The sequence below is a fragment of the Camelus ferus genome, chromosome 3, assembly GCF_009834535.1.
Source record: "Camelus ferus isolate YT-003-E chromosome 3, BCGSAC_Cfer_1.0, whole genome shotgun sequence".
NCBI classification, from domain to species: domain Eukaryota; kingdom Metazoa; phylum Chordata; class Mammalia; order Artiodactyla; family Camelidae; genus Camelus; species Camelus ferus.
Window position 1 is genome coordinate 84,979,255 of NC_045698.1, and position 25,802 is coordinate 85,005,056.

Below are 25,802 nucleotides of genomic sequence, written 5' to 3' on the forward strand. Positions count from 1 at the left end.
GAGTTGCTGCCTCACTGGTTTACCCGTTGTGAGCTGAGTGACTGCAGTTTTCTCACTGACCCACATGAATCGACCAGCAAAAGAGGATTCACATGCAAAGTCTTCCACAGTGGACACCATGTCTCCTGCAGTACCTACAACTAGAGAGAGAGTGGTTTCTCATCACTTCTCAGGTAAATCCACACCGCCCAGCTCAGGGCTGGGCCTCAGCCACTGCCAGCGGCTCATGCCCAGGGTGTGTCGCTGAAGCCCCCTCCCACCCACCACGGACACTGCCACTTAAGGCTCGCCACCACCTGGGATCTTCCTTTCACTGCTGGACACACACCTCATTTTTGCCCGCCTACTTCTGTTGTGCCTTTCAAACCTTAGCTCAGAAAATAAAGAGGAAAAGTTTTTTTTTTAAAAAAAGGTAGCAGTCTTTGAAGAAGTCAAAAGACGAATGCCAGAACAGCCTTTCTGGTCCTAAGCGATGCTAAATACCTCATAGTACAACTGTAGGCATATTCTTTTTGGTTGCCAATTCTGAACATACTGAGCATCAGTTATGCATGAAACAGGGTCTGGGGTTTAGATGAGGAGTGTGATCTAATTCTTGCCCTAGAGGAACTTCCAGTCCATGGAGGAGCTAGGAGACACCCAGGAAGTAAGCAGTTAGAACACAGTGTGAGGAAGTTTCCAGTGAAGGCTCCTTCAGGACATGCTGAGTCCTGAAGAGTGATGAGAAGCAAAGGGGTCAGGTAGTCTGGCTAGGTAGAGGGAGCAGCTTGTACAAGGCTTGGAGGTGATTCAGAAGTTCTGAGGTCAGGACAGCAGGGATAAGTCTTGACTTTCTCTGCTCCAGGCTGACCAGTTCTTAGTCCTTCCCTTACGACGTTCTGTCCCAGGGTCCTGGTGTCCAGGAGAGGCAGAGGAAGCAGACCCATCTTGTGTCCAGGTTGGAAGAAAAAGGTTGGAGTGTTCAAACTGAGATATCTATCCAAATGACAGGACAGAAAATTTACCACCTAGGACAGATGGTGACCGAAGTTTTAATAGCACTTTAAAGTCCCAGTGTGCTTCAGGAAGAAAGTCCTTCATACCCTCTGAAAAATTAATGGATGTGGAAACTTACATGACTCCTAATAAAACTTCAGAAGTAGGCAATAGAAAGGATATTGGCATGTTGAGTCCCCTCCAAATCCTCCAAATTTATGACTCCCGATCGTACTGATGAACTAGTGGTGGGCTTTAAATTCCATTTATGGATTTAGTAGTGCATTTTGTTCTCGCTATTAGTATTTGTCAGAGACTTTTTTAATATTTCCCCTCCAGGCAGGACTCCTGTGATTAGTGACTAGTCTCTAATTCTGGATCAGTGCCAGTTGTTTTTCCAGCCCTCTAGAACATCAGTAACACTAGCAAATCTCCAAGTAGGTGATGTTATATCACACCTAACACTTACACTTGGCCAAAATTTTAAGTCCACAAGATGAATTGCAGACTTGCAGACTTAAGTAAAAGCCGTTATGTACTTAACGGTACCAAATTTTTCCATTACAAATCCTGTTTTTACTCTTTCTTAATTAAAAAAAAAAAAAAAGTGCCTTGAGGGGACTTTGAATTTCTAAGCCTTCCAGATCAAAGATTTCTTCAGCTGTCTGAATTATAGGAATGTTGAAAAACAAAAACAAATCTTTTTCCTGCTATAAAATCCTTCCCATATTTTTGTCTTTATGTAACTCAAAACGGCTGACCTAAAAAATGAAGTTCTAAAAATTCACCAGAAATGGCGTAGTTTGTAATTTTGAAAGTGTCATTCTAATTAATCTGATCCAAGAATAAGTTTTTCTAAATTCTTATTTGATGATCTAGAAAATTGCCAAATAGCACTTCAAATAAAATAACATATGTCTAAGAATACCAGAATGTTTTAAATTGTTTATTAAAGTGATTCAGGACTAAATTGTAATAATTTGGGCATGGTGGTAGTGAGGGCTGGTGTAATTTTCCTCTGACTCCACAGACATCCTTGGCTACATATGTGTCCTTTTAGCAGCACGATTGGCAAAACAGGGAGCTGCTTATTTCAGAAGCTTTTGCAAGAAGGTGTAGACTTTTTATAAAGCAGTAGTTTATATGTAGTCATCATGTTGCTGATATTTTCAGTATACATCCTGACCCTCGGCATAAACTGCTTTTAGCGGGGGGGTGACGTTAGCTCATTGGTAATCTGGTATAATAGCTACTCTTACAGTTTGCTACCAGGCACTAGTGGTCTCAGAATTTCAGCACTTCCAAAATGAACCACTTCTTACTTTGTCTCTAGAGAGATATTTCATTATGCTCATACTAATGAAAAAAACTAGATGGCAAATATGGTAAATAGGACGTGTTCTTTTGCACGAGGGGGTGGTAGTGGCTTAGTGCTTTCTGACACTTGAGACTTAAGGCACTTTTATATGTACAAGAGGACATTTGTTTCCAATTTCTTCCTGTGTTACCTTTAAATTTTTTAATAAGTTTTTTTCTAATTATTAAAAAGAAATACAGTCTAGAAGAAAATTAAAAGACAAAAAAGTAAAAAATACAAACATAAAAGAGTTTTAAAAATCCCACCATCTGCATTTGTTTTATGTCAATTTACATTTTGTTGATTTTTGCTTTATGAGAATGTATTGACATAATTGAGATCATGTTGCATACAGAATTTCTACTTTTTTCTTTAAAACATGTTACTCTGAGTTCTGTAGCATTAATCTTAATGACTATATAAGATTGCTTTGTAACCATTTTGGGACATTCAAGTTGCTTCCAGTATTTTGCTAACATAAATAATTCTGCAGTTCACCACATTATACATAAAACTTTTCCAATATTGCTGTATTAGACAAAGATTTTAGGTTGTAAGTCACAAGAAATCAGTTCACTCTGGCTTAAGCAAAAGGACTATATTAGCTTGGGTAACTAAAAACTAGGGATGGAGATGGCTTCAGGCATAGCTGGACTCATCTCAGTGTCTTCCGGAATCCATCTTTCCATCTCCTGGACCAGCTTCCCTTTGTGCCAGTTTCATTCTCACGCCTGCTCCTTTACCTTCTCCCAAAAGATACAGCAACTCTTTCCTACTACTTCCAGCAGAACTCCCACAGCTGAGGCTCACTAACTCGACTGGTGTCATACATGGGTATCCCTGAGCCCATCACCAGGGCCAGGGTGCGGGAATATTCTGGTTGGCCTACAGAGCATCCCCATTCCCTCTCCCACCTCTCCCATGTGACTCCTCCATTGCCCTCACTCTGCACACCTGGACCCTTTGCTGTTTCTTGAACCCACCAGTCTGCCCTTCAGCCAGGGCCACTGCTCTTGTCCCCCAATGTCCCCACAGCTTTCTGCCCCCTTGCTTTCTTCAGGCCCTACTCAGGGGTTTCCCTGACCACCTCTTCACTTTCTAGCCCCTCTCTCTGCTGCCTCCCTTCACAGACTTATGACTACCTGATGTTCTGTGTTCACATGGTGTGTCTGAATTACCATCTCCTTGCATGGGAACCACGAGGGCTGGCACTGTCTGTTCACAGCTCTGACCAGCATTCAGTATTCACCGAGTCAGTGAATGAGTTTGCCAGGCCAGGTGTGTACCCATCTGTTGGGTCAGCCCACCCTAAGGATAAGCAGTGCCTGAGGGGATGGTGGGATTCCTCAGAGAAAACAGGTGGTCATCTCCAGACCAAGCGGGACTGGATGCTGGACTGACCAAAACAGTGATGCCCCTTCAAGTTCAGACTGCTTTTGACAGCAAATTCCCAGGGGTGGGACTTCAAAGGATTCAAATGTTTTGAGGTTCCTGGTATGTTCTTTGCTGCCCCCTATAAAAATTCTCCTTGTAAGGGACAAAATAATCTTTCTTAAAGGAATATCACATTGTGCCCCCCTAAACTGAACTGGATAGGAATAACGGAAGAGCCTTACCCCAGCACCCCAACCCCTCACACCCGTGATCTGCCCTCAGCCTATCTCTGACCTCCCAGGTCCTCATGCTCCCGCTCCCTCTCTACCTGCAAGGCCTGAATCACAGATCTCACCTGGCAGCCAGCTGACTACCCTCTGTCCTTCAGAGCTCACCTCAAAAGTCCCCTCAGGAGCCACTAGAACAGCGCCCCTCCCCCACCGCACCCCAGCCTCTCCAGCAAACCTAGTGGTTTTTATACAGTGCCAAGACCCTTTTATTTGTTACCTCATTTATTCTGTCTTCATCACTAGAATGTAAGTTCCACGATGCCCTGTTCTCATCCATTGCTGTATCCCCCAAACTCAAAGCTGGTACCTGACCTATCAAAGGCCTTTCATAAATTCTTCTGGGAAAAAAAAATAACCAACTGCTCTTCAGGAAAGCTGTAGCAATTAACACCCCATCAGCAGTAAGAATGCTCATTTCATCTCATCTCTCACTGAAGCAGTTTTCTTAGAACACAGCTCAAGAGGTGGATTTTTTGGACCTTCACTGCATGAGTCTCCAGGTCTCAGAAGAAGCTGTGGGGCCGTTTTCTAGCAGCTCCCCTCTCACCTGAACAGAGATCAGGTGCACTGTGCTACTGCCAGGTATGTTACAACAAAGCCCTAACAAGGCTAGCTTAAGTACAGCCTGAAGCTTCAGCTCCACTATGTAAATGAAAAAAAAAAAAAATCCTTTTTGTTGCAACTGGACTCAAGGGAACTTTCTAAAAATGTTACATTGAGTAAAAATTAGTGAGAAATCATCTCAAGTATTTGGGATGTGGATGGGCACCATTTCTGTGCATTCCCATCCCCGATTATCCAGCTGTGTTTGTATTTTGATATACAGAATCTTCTTTAGTCTGTTCATCATTAACATGAAAATGCATATGCTTTTGTACATTACTTTTTCAAAGAACTTAGGTTTAAAAAAAAGTCTTGCAAAAATAATTGATCTATATAAAAAGTATTTAATATAGAGAACACCAAAGCACCTTTCACAGGTAAAAGTCCCTGTGCCATATATCAGATAATACTAATCAAATCTCCCTTTACCTGAAAAGAATTTCTGTTTGAATACAAAGTAATAAACTTCCAATCCCCATCTTTCTCAGACAGATCTTATATATCACTCAACCCAGGTATCACAATTAATCCAGCAAAGTAATGAATGTGTTCTTCAAAAGAATATAGCCAATAAAAAATTTTCTAGTTTAAAAATAGCACCACTTGAGGAGAGGGATATGTCTTTTAAGTGCAAAGTCCCTAAGCAAGTGATTTACCAAAATTCATGGAAACTAAACTTTGAGTGGTTGATCTTTGTAACTTCCCTGTGATCTAGGGCGGAAAACAGAAGAAAGTTTAAAAACAAAGCAAAACAGTAACTTTGAAGACTCAAAAGACACACACACATACACACACACACACACACACACCCCTACACCCCTGCCAGAGTGTGTGCTTCTTTGTTTTCTGCTAGTTGTATCACCAGTCAGCGACCTCTACCACAAAGGGCGTTTTCACATCGATCTTGCCGCTGTTGACGATGGAGCAGTCGGTGAGCGGACGGTCATGCCCATCAGTTGCCTGCAGTTCTATGGAGTGGACCACTGTCTGGTGAGAGAAAAGTAGACCCATGGTTCACTTCTGACCAGCAACAGTGGTGATCCAGAAGTGAAATCAATGTGAAGTCTGAAAGCCCAAGTGGGGATAAGTTGTTTTTTATGATTATAAAAACCATGCAAGCTAAGTATGGAAAATTTAAAAATAGTCAGGAAGTTTATATATAACAGAATAAAATTTACCCACTACCTTGCCAATTAAAGAACATATTTGTGTGTTTCCTCCCTTCTTTTTATTAGTATTTTATATTCTAAAAAAAAATTAGATATTTTTACAAGCATCTAGCTCTAATAAAAAGTATTTCTACTCACTTGTTAGAACCCAACTTAAAAGTTAGCATGGAGTTTGAGTCAGTTTCAGCTCCACTCTATAAGAGGTCTAGGCAGAAGAAAGTGGGCCAGAAAGCAGATTTATAAGCAGAGATAGTTCTGGGTTTGCCCATTTTAATGTGGACCCCACCCATTAACCTACAGGTTGAATCTGATACTTCTGTAACCTCAACCACACAGTGATGTAAAGGCCCCTTTGTCTACTCTGGAAGGCTCCAGAAGCCCATGTATTGCTTTATGCTTCATACTGTCAAGGACTCGGCAAGGGTGTGGGTATGTATGTGCACCTGTGCACACGTGTGAACCTAGAGCAGCAGCCACACGTCCGAATTACCTGTGGCACTTTAAAGCCTGTGTATTTAACGGTTAAATTGGACATTTCTGTGCTATGTTTACCACAATTTTTTAAATGCTTATTTGTGGGCCCACGTCTAGAGGTTCTGATTCTGTGAGTCTGGGGTGAGGGCCACTGTTAACAAAGCAACCCAGATGATCTCTGGAGGATCAGAGGATGGAATTCAGAAGATTCTGAAAATCCCTTACAACAGTAGAAACACAGTTTTTTTTTTCTTATTCTGTAAAGACAGTTATAGTTTTCATTTGTTTTTCAAGGTAGTTTATGACTCATAAATTGTGAAGGACTGTTCATCTGAGACCAGGCAGCAGGTGTCCCAGGATGTGTAATGTTGGGAGTGGAGGAGAATGAGGATTTTAAGGTTCCTATTGTGATTATGATTGTGAATTGGATCCCATGGATATTCTTTGAGACATAGCAGCGTAAACTTGAATTCTCTTTAGTAATTTTGGTTGCTATACTCTGTGTCTTTGAAGGTGACTTATGTCTGTACTGAACCACGTGGGGCTCAGGGTTTTTAAAAATACTTTATTTTAAATTGTGGTAAGAAACACATACCATAAAATTTACCATCTTACCCATTTCTGAGTGTACAGTTCAGTAATTTAAGTATATTCACATTATTGTGCAACTGATCTCTAGAACTTTTTCATCTTGTAAAACTGAAGATTTATAGTGATACCCATGGAACACCAGCTCCCCATTTCTGAACCCAAGCCCCCAGCAGCCACCATTCTACTTTATGTTTCCATGTATTTGACTACTTTAGATACCTCATTTAAATGGAATCATACAATCATTTAGTGACGAGCCTGTTTCACTTAACAGTATTCTTAAAGTCTGTCCATGTTGTATAGCCTGTGACATGATTTCCTTCCTTTTTAAGGCTGAATCGTATCTCATTGTATGTACATACAGGATTTTAGTTCATTACATTAAAAAGAGTTTCCAATTATATCAAGTAGTGAGATAAATTAAGTACTCAACTTCTCATGCCAAGTCCTCAGCTTTGCCCCAATGCTCCTAACAATTAAAATACGATACCACATATAATTTATTCACCTCGGAAAAGGCAAGTCAGCATATAATTATGGCTCTCTAACAAGCACATTTATAGATTAAATCACTAAAGGTACCCCCATTATAAATATAAAGCTTTGAACAAGAAAAAACAATATATCAAGTTACCATTCCATCGATGACTTTTCCAAATACCACATGCTTGCCATCCAGCCAGGTGGGCTTGGTCAAGGTGATAAAGAACTGAGAGCCGTTGGTGTCCGGCCCTGCATTGGCCATGCTGACCCACCCAATGCCATAATGCTTCAGTTTGAAGTTCTCATCTGGAAACGTCTCACCGTAAATGCTTATACCTGGGTGAGACAAAACAAAAAAGGGGAGAATCAACAGATGTTATATGAAAGGAAATTCCTCAAAGGAAAACATAAAGTTTGAGTAGAACTGAGTAATAGAAGCCTGTAGGAGGTGGGGATGGGAAAAGATGGTCCAACATAAGGAGGAATAAAGCAGAGGATAAAATTAACTCCTTAAGGAAACAGAACACCAGGGACTGAAACAAACAAATGAAAGTATGACACAAGATAGTAGGGTCCCCTCTGGCCTCAAACCAAGACCCAAACCATGACCAAGCAAGTCAGTGATTTCACTCTGAAATGGGAAGGAAGCAATGGACAGGATGAAATCCTGAACCCAGAGAGAAAGAGGACGAGCCATCCTAGTGGCTCCAACTCTGTCCTGAGATTCAGCTCACTTGTCCTGGGTCACTCCTGTCTCAGCACCCAACCCAACTAGAGTGCAGTATGCACCTAATCTACACTCTCAGCTAATTCTCACAACAGTCCCAGAGAATGGGTATTCTCATTCCTATTTGAATGGTAAACAGAGATTATCAGACTCACAAACGGCAGAGCAGGACATGAACAGTGATGTTCTGACTCTAACACTCTTTCCTGCCTCAGCACTAAGAGCAATAGTGCCAGCCTGGAAGTCATTAGGCATGGTGACTTCAGGGCTCACCAGGATACAGAGGGTGACGGCAATTGAGAGCACCCAAGGATCCAACCTTGAACAGAAGCCCCAGAGGCAGGCATGTAGGCTGGAGTCCTAGCATAGCAGCAGGGAGAGCAGAACACATTTTTCCTATAAAACAACAGTACGGACCAGGAGAAGTATCTCTCCATTCTCCAACACCTTGAGTGCCTGTCATGCCCACCTCCTCCACTTTAGGACTCCTTATCCATCGATGACCAACCTTAAAGCCCTGGCTCAGTTAGAAGGACCAGAAGTGGCTATCAAAGGCAAACAATTTATAGCTGATTGGTCAGTGACACACAAGATGGCCTGGCAGGAAAGTTCTGCCTGCAGAGAGGTCTAGGCTAAATTTAAGTGATCCAAAAGGTCCTATCTCCTAAACAGAATATTTTAACTCTGCACATGCACACACACATACGGCAGGAAAAGCAGGCAGAGACACACAAAGAAAAGAGGACACAGTAAAGCTCTGTCACCATTACTTCAGGGCCTCAGGCAGGATGGTGGGGTGCCAGTCCAGAGGGGACCAGTACTGGAGCTGCAAGCTTTTCCAGTGAGACTCAGCTCTGCAGCGGCTGGGACTACTGTGCTGAGCATCCTCACCAGCCCCATTAACCCAAGCAACCTGCACATGTTCTCCTGCTCCATTCAACATTCCCATGCCCGGCAGCATCTCCGCAGGGACTAAAACAATCGTCCCGAAATTTTGGACAAAGCCAAGCCTTTAATGGTAGCCATTTTGTTATAAATAAACCATTGCAATAAACATAAAATTAGCCCTAGGGCTTGAAAATGACCCAAGTGTTTCTTTAAAAAGTTAGCAGTTTAATATCCACCAAAACCAGTATTTGCTGAAATAGAAATCTTAAACCTGAAGTAAATTTAAATTCTGTGTAATTATGTATATTATGTGTGTGTTCAGGAAAAGAACTCACAACATTTTTGAGGAAAAACGGTCACAGGGGCTGGGTAGCTGGAATCCTCAGAAACAGTAAGCTCAGGGATATCTGAAAAGCTATAAACTTAATTATTTGTACTTTAAAGAACTCTAACTTTGTTGATAAAAATTAAGTTACATTATATTTGACAACTTGTCTATTACTTTCACTTTTTTTAATTATTGAAAAGCTCACAGTAAAATGAAAGAATTTTGAAAGAAGGAGGCAAATTCACCTGTAATCCTGTCACCTAAGTGTCAGTCTGATCACCCTGGCATGATGCCCTCAGGCCTCCTGCACCAACCTACACATTTGCAGCTGGCTGCCACCACACTGTACAGTTTTATAGCCTACCTTTCTTTGTGATGACAAACGTCTTTCTGTACTGCTACATACTAGGAGTCTACCATTCAATCACTGCAGAACAGTCTACTAAATGAGTACATCTCCACTATAGAAAGATAATGAACACCAAAGCAATACTGTTTTAAATTAGGAAGCCTAACTCATTTGTACCTACCAAGATCTTGTTAGATGAGGCTCCCCCAAACTCCATCCTTCTTAAAGAATTAGATTGGTTGTCTTTATGACTTTGTTCTTTAAACCTGGGAGTTCGATATACTGGATAAGTATATTGTCTTAATCTTAGGTTTCACTTTGGTAAGCAGGAAAGGAAAAATGTGCGAGACCACATTACCGCCAGTGCCGTCTCCACGGGTGAAGTCTCCTCCTTGAATCATGAAATCTTTGATGACGCGATGAAATTTGCTTCCTTTATATCCATATCCTTTCTAAAGAGATTAAGTCAATTGAATATACAAGTAGATATAACCCATACTGAAAGATAAAGCCCAGTGTTTATCTGGAAATGACAAAATGAGAAAGTTACACAAAATATCTACAGAACTAGATCAGGTCCTTGCAATAATTTACTGATAGAAATTTATCATTAGCTGACCAAAAAATACATAAACAAACTATGGAAGTAAAGTACTAATGTGCATAAGTAAAATAGAGAAATCTGCATTTTCACTTGGTAACTGTTTCCCCCCACTTTCTAAAACCCTGAGTGCTTGAAGAATACACATTTTATAGGAAAATAAAGTAAAATATTATTAGATGTCTCAGGTTCATCTCACTTACTAACTTAATACTTATTTTCCCAGCATGCATCTTTATGCTTGGCTTAAAAGAAGGAAGATCCAATTGTGTGCACAGTTAACGGGAATAAAACTGAGATATACCTCTCCTGTTGCCAGAGCGACAAAATTTTCCACAGTCTTGGGCACGACTTTTCCAAAGAGGCCAATCACTATTCTGCCAACATCTTTATCTCCAATCCTCACATCAAAGAAGACCTGTGTGTGGTTGAAAGGCAGAAGGTTATAAGAAGGAAAAGCCGCGCTATAGGGTAGGTGAACATTACAATCTGGGAGTTGATTCGCATGTAAGAGCCCTGCCCACCAGTATTTTATAAAGGGGTCGTGAAGGAGCATGAGATAAATTAGAGCTCTGAAACCATTCTGTAGGTGCTTCTCCCTCACAAATATTCATTTACCACACATTTATGGAGCACCCCCCTGGGCCAGGCCCTCTACCAGGAACGGTTTAAAGTCTGACTCAGTGCTGTGAGAGGCAGCCAGTAATGTCTCCAGGAACTCCTCTCCTCCTCACCCCAGACCAACACTGCTGTCGCCTCCTGTTTCCTAGCTTTGTAGACGCAGGTAAGAGTGGAGACTTCTTCTGAGAGGTAATGCTCTCCCATCTTGGCAGGAGAAAAAACTGGTGAGGAGAGAAATTATCTAACCATCCAGATTTATTTATTTTTAAATTCGAGCACTGCCAAACTCCCACTGAGTGCTCAATAGACATCTGCTGTCAAGGGAACTGCGAAAGATGATCAAAACATACAGCACTCCTCCAAAAGGCCCGCCATGTGCTTCCAAACATGCTAAGGCACCAGGGCTCCAGCACGTCCAGAGAACAGCAGACATTACACTCGGGTCCTGACAGGACCATTTTCCCTGTACACTCAGACACCGAATGCAGTCGTCATGTTCCCGAAGTTGCACAAGTAGAACGTGTCCTTCCTCTATCACAACATTTTAGAACTGAAGAAAGAAAGCACACATCAGGAGTGAGTGTGAGTCACTTTTTTGCAGATAAACCTTAAAAATTCACTTGAACCTTTTTTTAACCGTTTCATCTGAAATGAAATTATACATGTTTTCCTTCACAAATCACTGTGTTCAGACGATTCTGAGACAGAACGCTTGAAAAGGCCACGGAGTCGAAGGGCATTCTATTAGTGAGTTTAGATTATATGAAGCAATTTACCGTTTGAATGGATAAAAAAAGACATTTAAGAGATGGCTTTAAAAAAAAATAAGAAGGGTTGTCACAGAAAAAGATGTCGTACAGTTTAGAAAAATCACTAAGTAAAGACTGTCAAGCTTTATTTAGTCCAAGACGAGGGCTTCTGCCAATACGTCAGTTCGTCTGTCACCGGGTGATGTGATATTTAGTGTTCCATGTGGCATTCTGCAATTTTACATGGCCAAAGCAGCAAAAATTGTTTTATTTATATAGTAGAATTTTCCAGAATGCACAAAAGACCGTGCCCTTGAGATGCAGCAGTGCACTAGAGAAGGACAATTCAGGAAGCAGCATTCACGTGCACAGGAGCCCAGTTGTGCAGAGCTGGGGCCAAAGAGAAGCAGGTTCTCCAAAGGGATTTCCGAGCCAAGGAGTAAATTCAATAACTGGCAATAAGGAAGCAGCACCAGGAAAGGAGTCGGGGACATAATTGTAAAGAGGCACCATGTAAGCCAGTAGAAAAGCCTGCGAGACTTTAAAAATAAAGAAGAGAAAATAAAGTCCATGAACATCTCCACAGCAAAGAGAATAAAATGTGAGAGAGCAGTGTGAGAAGATGAAGAAAAAGTGTCTATCACCCAGCATAGCTCTTCAATAAGAATCTCCTTTTCTTACACGTGGCCTAGCACATGTATTAATATGATTTTTTCCCCAAACCTCAGCATCCTTCACATTCAATGAGTGATGGCAAGAAAATATAGCATAGTTTCCCTAACTCTAATGGAAATGAGAAAATCAGATCTTATTGTCAACAAATATTTGTCAAAGATCTATATAAAGGCAGTGTGAGGGGACCAGCTCCTGGAGGGCATCCGTGTCCTAAGGGAGCTTACATAAAGAGACCGGCCAAGTATTTGCAGCAACATGGATGGACCTAGAGATGATCATACTAAGTGAAGTAAGTCAGACAGAGAAAGACAAGTATCCTATGAGATCACTTATATGTGGAATCTAAAAAATGATACAAATGAACTTATGTACAAAACAGAAACAGACTCAGAGTTGTAGAAAATAAACTTATGGTTACCAAAGGGGAAAGGAGGAGAGGGATAAATCAGGAGTTTGGGATCAACAGATACACACTACTATATATAAAATAGATGAACAGCATGGGGAACTATATTCAATATCCTATAATAAACCATAATGGAAAAGAGTATGAAAAAATACACACACACACACACACACACACACACACAACTGAGTTACTTTGCTGTGCACCAGAAACTAACACAACATTGTAAATCAACTAAACTTCAATAAAAAAAAAAAAGAGGCCAAGAAAATGAACAACCACAATACAAGGTGGCCACATGTGACAAGTGCCCCAAGAACACTGTATACCCAGCGTTCTGGAGGGATGTTAAGGGCTGAAGGAAGGCATCCTAGAGAAGGTGTGATGTGAGGCCAGCCTGAAAGAAGGGAGCAGCCTCCAGGGATAAGAGTGGACACAAGCCCCACCTGGCAGAGTTCTTTCTGGAACCAGAGCACCAAGGCAGGAAATCTGATCCACGTGCAGAGAAGCACCACAACCCTTCTGACCACAACCGGCTGGGAAGGGAAACTCTCACCAGCTCCAGATGGCAAAGGAAGGATGCTGACTAAGAGATACAGGTTTTGTTAGGCCATGTTAGAAGTGTGAAAGACAAAATTTCAGTCTGAGGCTGAGTCCAGTTGGACTTCCATTGATCGTTAATATGGCTCTCTCTGACTATGCAGGGAATCCCTAAGGGGGTAGAAAAGCTGTTCTTAGATCCCCAGTGCCCAGCACAGTGTCAGCTCAAGCAGGTTCTCAAGAAAGTCTAAATAGTTCAATGTAAGGTGATAATGAGGACCAGGGCACACACACCTACACACTCGGTGCAGGTGGCCAGGGTGGCTGTCAGGCAAACCCTCTCACCCTAGATCATCTGACTTTGATGCCTGTCCTTGGGAACAGGCCCTGTGCTAAACAAGTGGTGGGGCTGCAAAGCCCCTACCCCCTGGAGTCACAGTCCCACAGGAGAGAAAGCACATGTACAGGGAGCTATAATATAATGGGAAGTCAGGTTTTATCAGAAGATGTGCACAGATAAAATGCCACGGATAGAGGTTGTTTCTGTAGGGATCAGGGCGGGCTTCCTGGAAAAGGTGGAACTTGGATTCCACGTTGCACTTCAGAAGCAGGCGCCTCAGTCACTCCTTTTTCCCCTTATGGCTGCCCTTGAAAGTCATTTGAAAATTATGGGGCACTGGAGGTGAGGAGAGACAGGGGAAGAGGCCAGAGGCACTCAAAACAATCTGCCCCAAACCCCTGTATTGTTAATCCTGCTTCCGTTTGCAAAGCAGCTGGGGAAGACACCAAGTATGTGAGCTGTGATGTCAAGGAAACTGTTCCCAAACCCAGCTCCACTAATAAGTGGCCGTGGGACCTTGGGCAACTCTGAGCTCCTGTTCCTCATCTGTACGCAGATGATGATTCCTCTCAGGGCTGCACTGCCTGCGAGGATTACTAAGACAACACAAATAACACTAACAATTGACCTCTTAAATCAGTAACTTCAACTGGGGCTAAGTGCTTTACCTGCATTATCACATCTAATATGCAAAACCCTGCCTCCAGTAGGTATTATTTCCATCTCTATTTACAGAGGCGAGCCTCAGACATTATCAGATAACTCACTGTTACCCCGGCCTCAGCCTCTTGGCCACTCCAAGCTGCAGAAAGTGCCAGCAAGCTGTGACGTGCGTGCAACTGGAAAGACAGCAGCATCACTTTCTATACTCGTGGTGCCTTTCCCTGCACAGAGCCCATGGCATCTGCTGGAAAATGCAGGGCTGCAAGTGCCAATTCAGTGGACTTTGAGACAGAGCCCTGACCCTAGCCCTCTATGGCTGGGCAGGAGGCTGAGGTGGTGGCTGTCAGCAGGATTCATGGACAAGGTAAGTGCCATGAAAGGGCCCTGGGAGGGGGGGTGCAGCACTTCACACCTCTCTTATTTACAGATTCTTATTTTTAAACAAAATCAGAGGAAAAAGTAAAGACTCCTGGGAGAGGGGTAGATATAGCTCAGTGGTAGATTGTGTGCTTAGCATGCACAAGGTCCTGGGTTCAATCCCCAGTACCTCTACTAAAAATTATAATAAAATAAAAATAAATAAACCTAGTAACCTCCTCCCCCCAAAAAAAGATTAAAAAAAAAAAGACTACTGGGAAAACAATACACTAGAATGATAAGCAATTAATCTACTTTTCCATACTCAGAGAAATCATTTTTAATGTCTCCATTTTCCAATAGATTCGCTATTTTTAAAATGCCCACTGAAAAGGTAATTCAACAGAGATGAATCTGTAGAAGGACATGCCTACACAGCTAGTTTTTAGAACTTAATGACAAACTCATGGAGAAAAAAGGAGATACGCTGAGTGACTATTTCAAAAGTACAGCACAGGAAAACTCAGTGACAGCACCCTGGACTTGAGGCTGAGATGCCCCAACTTTCCCCCTCGTGCAGCCCCCAGCTTCCTCCCCTCTCTGAGAGATTCCCAGTCCAGGCTGCACACCTCCAGAGATTGTGATTACTTGCTCTGGGGTGGGTCTCTGAACTGGTAGATCTGAAAGCTTCCTGGGTGAAGCTTGTTCCCAAATAGTATAGGTGATGTCCTCACACTAAGAAATTATTTGTTGCTTATCTGAAATTCACATCTAACAGGGCATCCTGTATTTTATCTGGCAAACCTACTCCCACTCCCCTACCCCTATCTAAACCATCGGCAAGTCCTGTTAGTTATACTTCAAAAATCTATTTTCAGTCCCTCCCTGGTTTCCCATTTCCACAAATATCCCCCCTATTCCAAGCCACCACCATCTGGACTCTGACCTGGAGCTCTGAATGACCTCCCACTTCACTCTCCACTGAGCAGCCACAGTAATTGTTTAAAAGCATATATGAGATCATGTCAATCCCATTCTTTAAAACCCTATATTAGGGTGTATTTCCTTCATTTCATCATTTTATGAATTTTATGTTTATGGCTGTATCCCATGAGACACCCCCCCCCCCGGTAGTATCTGCAGGCTGAAGGCACCACTCCTCCCCCCACTCCCAACCCTTCAGCTCTGTGTAAGCTATTTCCCAAAACTTAGATACGCAAAAAACATCAAGGGGCTGGGAGGAGAATCAGCGCTCAAATCAATCAGGCTCAGTTTATCACTGCACACACCCCGTAGCGCGGCCTTTCTGTTCACCCTTAGGCTCCATCAGATGTTGGACTGAACCTCCCCCGCCCTTTATCCTGCCCTCTCCTCAGGTGGGGTCTGTGATAGAGGGTGAAGACACTCTACTACTAGTTCAACACTATCATTTCTCCTGGCAAACACCAGACTGATTGTTAAGACCACTTGCAGCTGCCCTTCCTTCCGGATTCCAAGACGCTACCGCCAGCGGGTTTTTTCGAAGTGGTTATCAAGGGCACCAAATCATTCCCTCCCTTCGTCTCTCCCTGCACCCTCCCATTATCTTCTAGCCTTGGGTAAATATGCTGGGGGGAAAAAAAAAAAGAGCTGAAGCGGTAAAGACACAGTCTATGGCAGATGTCCCGCCTAATCGAGATGAAAAGGCTGGTCTCAGTTACACAGGTGCCGCCCGTGCTGTTCTGGGACCATCCCAAGTCCAGAGTCTACCCGCCAGCCGCCAGAGTCTGCAAAGCGCACCTCTCCCTCGCAGGGGAGGATGATTCCTACATTGAGAAGGAGAACAGCCTTTCGTTTAAGAAAAGCCAGGTAACGCCTGCACCGGCACCACTGCAACAGGAGCTGGACCTGGGCTCTGCCAGGGCGGGTGACAGCCGCGGCGGGCGGCCCAGTGCAACCCCTCCACTCGAAGCGCGTCTCCTCCGCCCATCCTCTCCCTACCCTGCCACCCCGCCCCACATTCTTCCTGCTTCTATTCCGCAGTCCCCGCCACGCCGTAGGAAGTACTCGGTTGTCTCCTTCCTGGAGAAAGGGCCCACCGGTTCCGGAAGCTTCTCCCAGCTCCTGGGCCGGTCACGTCGTACCACCAGCCCGGGAGACAGAGTTCAGACAGTCTGCCGCGGGGGCAGGCTGGGACACGGCCCTGCGCCCTCAAATCTCCAGGGGGATAGCGGCCCCCGCGCGCGGGCAGCCCCCTCCCATCAAGCCCCGCGGCCGCCTCCAGTCCTCAGCGCCCGGGAAGCCCCCTCCCCGCCCCTCTCCCGGAGATTCCAGTCCTCAAAGCTGCCTCATCCCCCCCGGCCAGCACGAGGGGAAGTTGCTGCCCGCCGCTCGGTCACCTTGGCCGTCACCGAGGGGCCTCTCTTACGGACGCCCGAGGCCCCTGTAGAAGGCACGAGCGCGCTGACCCCCACGCAAAGCACGAGAAAAAGCAGCAGCCGGGGACTCGAGCCCATGGTGAGCGGTGGCAGTGGCAGCAGCGACTCCGACGCGACAGCTGGCGGGACTCCTGGCCGGGTGCGCCTGCGCACTTCCCGGTGGAGGGGGTGGGGGGGTTGTGGATGGAGCGGCTGGGGCAGGGCTGGAACCTGGAGCGCCTCCTCACAAGTTCAGCCCAGCGACCCAAACTAGGGACTTGCAGAGGCGCGCCACCGAGGGCGCAGCCGCGTCCAACCGCCGCGAGGGCGGAGGGTCCGCTGGGCGCCGGGGTCAGGAGTGAGCCAGCGCTGCTCGGGTTTGGCAGCCTCGACTGGGACCCGGGAGCTGAGGGGTGCGCGCTGGGGCATCTCCAGGAACTTACCGCGTAGACGCATATTAAACCTGATCCAAAGTCGATGACTCTCTGGGCTCCGGGTCCGCCTGGCAACTTGCGCACTCCAGGGCGGGGGACTCTGAGGACCGGTCCGCGTCTGTGACCGCATCTGCCCTTGGAGTAGCTTCTGCCACCCCAGCCAGGTTCCAGGGTTCCATCGGAGGCTTTAGTTAAGGTTTGGATGCCTCTCAGAACTTTGGGATTCCGGATGTTTTGACGTGATTCCACATAATGAATGACTTCTCACTGAGATTATTCAAGTTGGGGACATAATTTTTATAAACTTAAGAATTATGTTTAGGAAAATTATTTAATGGCTTGGGGAAATGCTCATATTTTTAAGTGGAAAACGTGGGTTGCAAAATCACATAAAAATTAGGATCTCAACTGTGAAAATAAATATATAAAGGCATTTTAAAGATGAAAAGGAATGTACCAAAACATCTACAGTAGCTATGGTGATAGAATAATGGATTTTTGTTTTCTTTGTAATTTTCTGTTCTCCCAGATGTTCTACATTGAGCATGTAAGTATTTTATAATCAGGAAAACGTTATTTTAAATCTCGGTGCTTTTTGAATTAGGACTTAAAAGAACCTTTTATTTTAGTGTAATAGCTCCAAAATTAACTACAAATTAATAATAGTATTCTCTTGGTTTTCTTAGGGGCTGGTGCCATGACTTTCAAGACAGGATTTTCCTTGGGTAAGCAGATAGGATTCCTATGTGTGACTAAGTGTAGATCTAAAATTACACTGAAAAAAATTTAAATTACACTGGAACCATTTATTATGTACACAAGGAGTAACAACTTTTGAGGGCTGGGCAGAACATTTCTGAACTATTTTGATATTTCAGTCCAGTGAAGGATCTAATGGCTTGCCTCATCACCCCTACCCACAATAAAGAAAGAGTCCCCATTTTGTAGCAAGCTAAGGATATCAGAGCACTTATTCCTGTATTTATTCTTTTTGATCCAGGTCTAGTACAATGTCTGGTGTATAGTGGTTTCTCAGTAAGTATTTGTTCAGTGAATAAATGTGTCTATCTACTTTTAAAAATCATTTTATTGGGAAGATTAATGCAAATAAAGGAAAGTGCACAAAATGTAAATGTGCAGATCAAGGAATTATCACAAAGCAAATACAGCTAGAACCCCACCCATCCAAAGAAGTGAAATACTCATCAGCTCTCTAGAAATTCCTCTTGTAACCACTCCCAGTTATTAATGCTTGCTTCTCCCTAAATTAACCACAATCCTGACTACTTACAATATGGTTTAGTTTTGTTTTAACTTTATGTAAATGGAATCTTATTGTATGTCTTCTTTTGCTCAAATTTATGTGTGTGAAATTCATCCATGTTTTTGTGTGTAGCTATTTTGATGTCTAGTATAAGGTAGGGGTTGAATTTATTATTGTTTTTCCATATAAATTCCACTTGTTTCAGCACAATTTATTGAAAAATGTCTTCTTTACTTGCTGCTCTGTAATGCTACTTCTGTCATGGAACAAGGGTCCCCACCTGCATGGGTTTGTTTGTGGACCCTCTTTTCTGTCCCATCAGCATATTTGTCTATCTTTGTGGCAACACCACATTATCTTAATGAAAACAGCTTTAAAATAAGTCTTCATATTTAGTAGTACAAGTCTTCCCACTTTGTTCAACAGATTCTTGGCTGTTCTTGACCCTTTATGTGTCCATATAAACTTGAGAACCAGCTTGTCAGTTTCCATACTGGGATTTTGATTGGAATTGCATTGCATGTATAGATCATTTTGGAAAGACTTGGCATATTCCTCCATTTATTTAGATCTCTAATTTCTCTCAGTAAGTTTTCATAGTTGTCTGCCTAAAGGTCTTACACATATGTAGATTGATTTCAAGGTGTTTGGCTTTTTTATGCTACTGTAAATTATGTATTTTTAAACACTTATTTTCCTGTTTGTTGGTATTATATCATAGTAAAGTTAATTTTGTATGTTAATCTTCAATAGACTAGTTTGTTAAACTTACTAATTCTAGTAAATTATCTGTGAATTACTTAGGATTTTTCTGCATAAGCAACTATATCATCCATGAATAATAATAGTTTTATTCCTTCCTTTTAATCTGTATACCTTTTATTTCTTTTTCTTGCCTTATTGCACTGGCCAGGACATTCAGTCCAAAAAGAAGTGACAGTAGGATGAGTCCTTGTTTTGTGGGTTAAATTGTGCCCCCCAAAATTATGTTGGTGTCTTAAATCCAATTATGTTATGTCGAAGTCTTAAATCTTAGTATCTGTGAATGTGACCCTATTTCCAAATAGGGTTTTTTTGTTTTGTTTTATTTTGTTTTTGTTGCAGATGTAGTCAAGTTAAGATGAGATCATACTGGTATAGGTTGGCCCTACTCCAGTACGACTGGTGTCCTTATAAAAAAAAAAAGGAGAAACAAAGACGCACACAGAGGAAAACACCATGTGAAGACAGAGACAGAGATTGGAAGGATGCATCTGTAAGCCAAAGGATGTCTAGGGTGGCTGATAACCACCAGAAACCAGGAAGAGGCCAGGAAGGATCCTCCCCTAAAGCCTTCAGAGAGAACATGGATCTGCCAACACATGGATCCTATGGTAAATGTGTGTTTCATTTTGTAAGAAACTGCCAAGCTGTCTTCCATAGTGGCTGTATCACTTTGCATTTCTGCCAGCAATGAGTTGAGTGTTCCTCTTGCTCCACATCCTTGTCAGCATTTGGTGGTGTCAGTATTTAGATGTTAGCCTTTCTAATAGGTGTGTGGTGATAATATTTTAGCTTTCAATGTTGTATAATCAAAATTTTTCTTCCTCTTCCTCTCCTTCTCCTTCTTTTCCTTCTTCTCATGAATAACAACATTCCTGAGAAGAAAGAATCCTGAAAACTAAGACACAAAGAAGTTAGTGTTTTGTTTTGTTTTTTAATTTATTTAAACTAAAAGCAAACTTAGTTACCCATTTCTCATACCCCCATCTCCCACCTCTGGCATTTCACCATCTGTTCTCTGTATGAGCTTACTTTTTTTTTTTTTTTGGTTTTCTGTTTTATTTTGTTTAAGATTCCACATATCAGAGATCATATGATACTTGCCTTTCTCTGACTTATTTAATTTAATTCATCATTTTTTTAGCCTTTCTTCTTTTATATTGCTCTATGTGCAATTAAAATGATAAAATTCCCCTTAAGGAGCACACTTCAGATGCTTTCCACAAGTTTTGATATATAGTATTTTCATTATCATTCAGTTAAAAATATTTTCTAATTTATACTTTTTTTTTAAAAAATCTGAATTACTTTGAAGTATAGTATTTTATTTCCCAAACATGACTTTTTGATGATCTTTTTGTTGGTGATTTCTACCTTAGTTGTATTGTGGTGAGAGACCATATTCTTTATTATCTTATTCTCTTAAAACACATGGAGACTTGCTTTATGAGATAGGACATTATCAATTTTTTTGGAAACTGTTTCCTGTGTATTTAGTGCATTCTGCCCTTACTGGACTCAGTATTCTATATATGTCTATTAGACCACATTTGTCAATCTTGGATTTCATATCTCTATCTTTACTGACTTTTTATCTACTTCTTACAAGGGTTGTAAGAGTTACTATAACAGTGTGGTAAAAGCTCTCATTATGACTGTAGATTGTCTGTTTCGTCTTGTAGCTCTGTAAATTTTTCTTTATATATTTTTCCTTATGTGTTTTAAGGCAACTTTGCTGGGTGCAAACAATTCCAATACTGTTTTGATAAATTGAATTCTTGTAATTATGAAATGTCACTCAAATTCTAGTAATACTTTTTCCTTAAAGTCTGATACTACTGTAACTCACCATCTTTCTTTTGGCTACTGAATGCATGGTTTATCTTTTTCTATGACTCTACTTTCAATCTTTCTGTGCTTATGTTTTAATAGATCTCTTGTAAATAACATAAATTGTTTTTTAGTGAAGCTTGATCATCTTTGTCTTAAGTAGGATATACAGTCTGTTTACATTTACTGTATTTACTTAGTATGTTTGGATTTAAATCTAACGTCTTCATATTTTATTTCTATTGGTACCATTTTATGTTCCTCTTTCCTTTCTTGTTTTATTCTGTTTCGGTGGAACAGATTTTAGTATTCTGTATTCCTCTTCTACTAGTCTGATGGTTACTCATCCTTTTAATACTCTATCAATAGTTTTACTGAAGATTACAATGTGCAGTCTTGACTTTTCAAAGCCTAACATTACCTGTTAGTTTTACTCTCTTTCTGGATAATACAAAACCTGAGGACACTTCTATTTGCCTTCTGTGGAATTTTATGCAATTGTTGTCATGTATTTTATTTTTAGCTGCCCCCAACACATAATCAGTGTTGCCTAGTGAAGTCATATACGTTTAGATTTATTGACATATTTACATTATCTCTTTATTACTTTCTGTATTTCTAAATTTAAACACTGATCATTTTCTGAAGAACTCCATTTGGTAATTCTTTAAGTGCTAGTCTGCTGGTGAAAAGTTATTTTATTTTTCTCTGAAAATGTCATTCCTGGAGGATATTTTTGCCTAGTATAAAATTATTTTCTTTCAGAATATGTCATTTCTTTTGAATTCTAGTTTCCATTATCTCTATTGAGAAATCGGATAAGACCCCTTTGAAAGTAATCTGTCTTTTGAAAATCTGGTGATTTTGATATTTTTTTCTCTCTGTATTAGGGTTTTAAAGCAGTTTTACTAGAATTTGCATAAGTGTAGATTTCTTTTTATTTATCCTGCTTGGGATTCATGAGTCTTCTTAATTCTGTGACTTGATGTCTCTTACCAACTTTAGAAAATTCTCAGTCATTAACTATTCAAAAGTCACTCGTAGTCTCTCTCACTACCTAACACAATTACTCTCATTTGTGTACATTCCTTTATAGTCTCTCGCACAAGTTTCAAAAGCATTTGTGTGATATAATCATAGTGTAAATTGTACAATTAAAACTATAGATAAAATATAAGATTAATGTAAAATGTATGCATTATGTTTTACATGTATGCAAATATACTGCATGTGTGAATTATAAAAGGGATTAGCAACTCTGTTGGCAGTTATCTCTGGCAGCGTCAAAATAAACAATGGAGGTGTATTTTTATAGCTTGCCACTTTTGCTGTAGTTTTGATTCATCACAAAGAAGGAGTGCTAATGTTTCACTTATTAATGACTTATAAGTACCATAGAGTGCAGTTTTATCATGGTTAGTTCTTTCTAGTATATCAGAAGCAAGTTTTAGATTTCTGCTCCTTTTAAAATAAATATGGCTCTCAAAGCTACATTTCATTGTCTTTCAAAAACCTTTATTTTTTGTCCACTGTGTTTTCTCTTCATTTATATAAATAACACCTTAGTTGAGTCAAACATTACCTTCCCCTGAAACTACAATGAAACTTGGCTAAATTAAACTCATATTTAGCAAATAAATGCCTAAGGCTTTTGTTAATGGCTAGTTATTTGAATTGTGGGGTTTTGCCCAGGAAATTTCTTTCACGTGTTAAGATGAGAGTACAGTCACCTTAGATCATGTAGAGGGACTAGAGTCTACTGGCTAGGATGCCGTATTGGAGTGAAATTACTGGGGCTCTCTTATTGTCCCCATCTTTAATGTGCATGGCATGTTTTTTTCTGGAGCTAATTATTTACTCAGATCTTCTTCCTCCATGGACTATTAGTGCCAAACTTTGGTGACAAAGTTTTCAAGGAATTAAAAAGTCATCTTTTATTTCCTAACCTGGACATAACTAAAAAACACTCTTAATGACAGGCGATGCCCCCATTCTCACCCTCCCAGAGCTCCTTCACCAACCAGAAAAGGAGGGGCAGCACTGAGTTTTGTTGGCACTTACCCACACCAGACCCTGGGGTGCAAAAATGAAGATTTGAAGATGCATGGTTCCTGCCCTCAGGAAGCTTCAAAGGGAAGATGTGTACATGAAACAGGTTTGAACTATGTAAAGTGACTTTTATTTCATGTCAGTCAATGGTCCTGAGCGTATGAAGTGGAGATTCAGCCCATTGAGAAAAACTGCAGAAGAGAAATCTAACCTTCACTGAGTTCCTACTACGTGCAAGGTACTTGCTTACAATATCCCCTTTAATCCTGTGAGCTAGGTATTGTTAGCAACATAAAACTGAGGAACTGAAGTTCATTTGAAACTTTAATATGCATGTTTTTATGAAGTTCAGGTGTGATGGAGATTTCACAACTATCTAACCTAAAGTAAGTGGTCAAAAATAGTTAACTTGGGGAACATAGAAGCATAGTTGGGTCTGAGTATGATAATTGGGAAGTGACAAGAAGTGGCGAGCAAGTGAATATGGCTCTTGCAACTCAGAGTGTAGTAGGGGATTGATTAAACACTGATTATATTCCAAAAATTAGAAAAAATACGTTTACGTGAGGGAACTGAAATGGACTGCTATGAAACCCTGATGATACCTACTTCATGCTGCATTAATCTGGGTGCTGGATGTGTCTACCTTGACAGGTCAGCAACCTTTTAAAAAATTCTTTGGAAACAACCTGTTATTTAATTGATCTGTTTATTTATGTTTTCTCCTATTCACTGTTATTTACTATTCACCATGGCTGCCAACTTTTAAACAGGCTTGGTATAAATGTTTGTTCCTAAACCTTTGCAGATAGATGTGTTTTATGTAACAGTTATGGGTCCATTAACATGAAGCACTAAAATACAAAAAGAAACTAAAGAGATTTATAAGCATATGAAATGCCCTCACCAGAGACAGCTGAAATAATATATCCAAAGTCAAAGGAACATTTGTGAAGTTACTACGAGCAGTTTATCTACTTCAAAACATGTTTTGTGGGACAGAGGCATACTATATATTATTCTTAATTTAAAAGGTAAAATACAAATTGATTCTCATTTACTGATAACGCTCTCTCACTGTATTTAAGGACACCCTACTATTGTAGAAGAGAGAAATCCCACTGTAAATACTTCTTTGTCATTTGTATTCTTGGTAATAGAAATTGCTTTAATGATTTTTCTTTAAACCCTGGAAATTTCAGAAAGCTTAAATTATTAGTATTTTTAAGTGACATTAAAAGACTTCCAGTATTCCTGTTTTGCAAATATACCCAATTCTGAGCCCAGTTGCTGGTAGCAACAGTAGTCTACAGGGCAATTTTTCTTAGCTGCAGCTTGAGCTATAATTAGTATCTTCAGAAACAAACATTCCCCCTACACATACCGAAAAAAAAGTTGGTAAAGTAAAATGGTGGCATCTATCGCCTCGTTAAAACATCAGATTGACAAAGTCCATGTACTACTCTGTTTCAAAAAGTTCCAGCTCTTTTAAACATTGGCATTCTTATCATTTTGTGCGTTCGTTCGGTGCTGGCCACTGGCTAACAGAGCCTGTGTGGATTTCTCCTTGGATATCTTTTCCTCCATCAACTGATAAGCCAGTTGCTCCTAGGATTTCTGCTCAAGAGCACTGCTCAGGAACGCAAGCTAATAGTACCTATTTGAAATTGTTGTAGAAAACATTCCTTCTCTTCTTCTGTTTGTTTGTTTCTTTCTCTTTATAAGGAAAGTAGGTCTAAAGGCTATTGAGTTTTCAGGTTGAGATGGCCCGGGCACCAGAGTGGCAGTTTAATATACTTTCCTTGGAGAGGAAAGACACTGACATTGTAAATCTAGCCTGTATTTGCTGTCATAGAACTAATCCATGGCCATAAAATTACAGTCAAATATAAAATAAACTGCAAGCCACTGTTTTTACATCAATCTATACAAACTAGCTAATGCATTATTTTAGGAGTGAGAACAAACATTTTAACTGATCCTTAAACATGAGTTAAAGTTCCTGTAGGTACAAATTTATTTTTACAGTAAAAAATGTTAAAATTCAGGAATATAGAAGGAAAAAAAACCCGTTAAAGTCCTAATTCCCCCAAATAAATACTTTTAACGCTTTGTTGTTTTTCCTGTCAACCTTTTGGTTATTCTGTTCATCCAGCTTTGCATTTTATTTTTTTCATTGAATTCAATTAATATAATGCTCTCTGGAATGTCTTCTATAATGATGTGTAAATTATGAGTTTAAACCATGCTTTTGGAAGATGTAAGATGGTTTACAGAAATGCTGAAGTGTTAAGTAGTGACTCTCTTGCCACTGCAAAAAAATTGTTCAAAAGAAAAGATTCTCCAATCTTGCAATCACCACACCATCGTTTCAAAAGTAGCAACTGAACATTGAATTTGAAAAGGAAGTGGGAAAAAGGAAAAAAGCCCAAGCCCAGGTGGGCACGGCTAAAGAGAGCCCGTACTTTTCCTCCGAGTCTCACCTGCTCTAGGCCGATACCAACTCT

At 41.1% G+C, this 25,802-nt stretch overlaps 1 protein-coding gene and 1 long non-coding RNA gene across 3 annotated transcripts; one reads left to right on the top strand and one right to left on the bottom strand.

The window, feature by feature from the left end:
- Positions 1–4,807: 4,807 nt before the first annotated feature.
- Positions 4,808–17,140, bottom strand: PPIC (peptidylprolyl isomerase C). Its single transcript, XM_032476591.1, has 5 exons — positions 16,939–17,140; positions 10,514–10,627; positions 9,967–10,060; positions 7,468–7,652; positions 4,808–5,586 (listed from the first exon to the last, which is right to left on the bottom strand). The coding sequence occupies exons 1-5, from the start codon at positions 17,053–17,055 to the stop codon at positions 5,458–5,460; spliced, it is 639 nt and encodes a 212-aa protein (XP_032332482.1). The 5' UTR covers positions 17,056–17,140; the 3' UTR covers positions 4,808–5,457.
- Positions 17,141–17,260: 120 nt separating this feature from the next.
- On the top strand, positions 17,261–25,404 carry LOC116662680. 2 transcript variants are annotated; one of them, XR_004318678.1, is made up of 4 exons: positions 17,261–17,586; positions 18,077–18,115; positions 19,759–20,027; positions 23,253–25,404. It is a non-coding gene; the product is annotated as an uncharacterized LOC116662680 (long non-coding RNA). The 2 variants fall into 2 exon arrangements; XR_004318677.1 differs by lacking the exon at positions 23,253–25,404 and having other exon boundaries at positions 19,759–22,560.
- Positions 25,405–25,802: the final 398 nt, after the last annotated feature.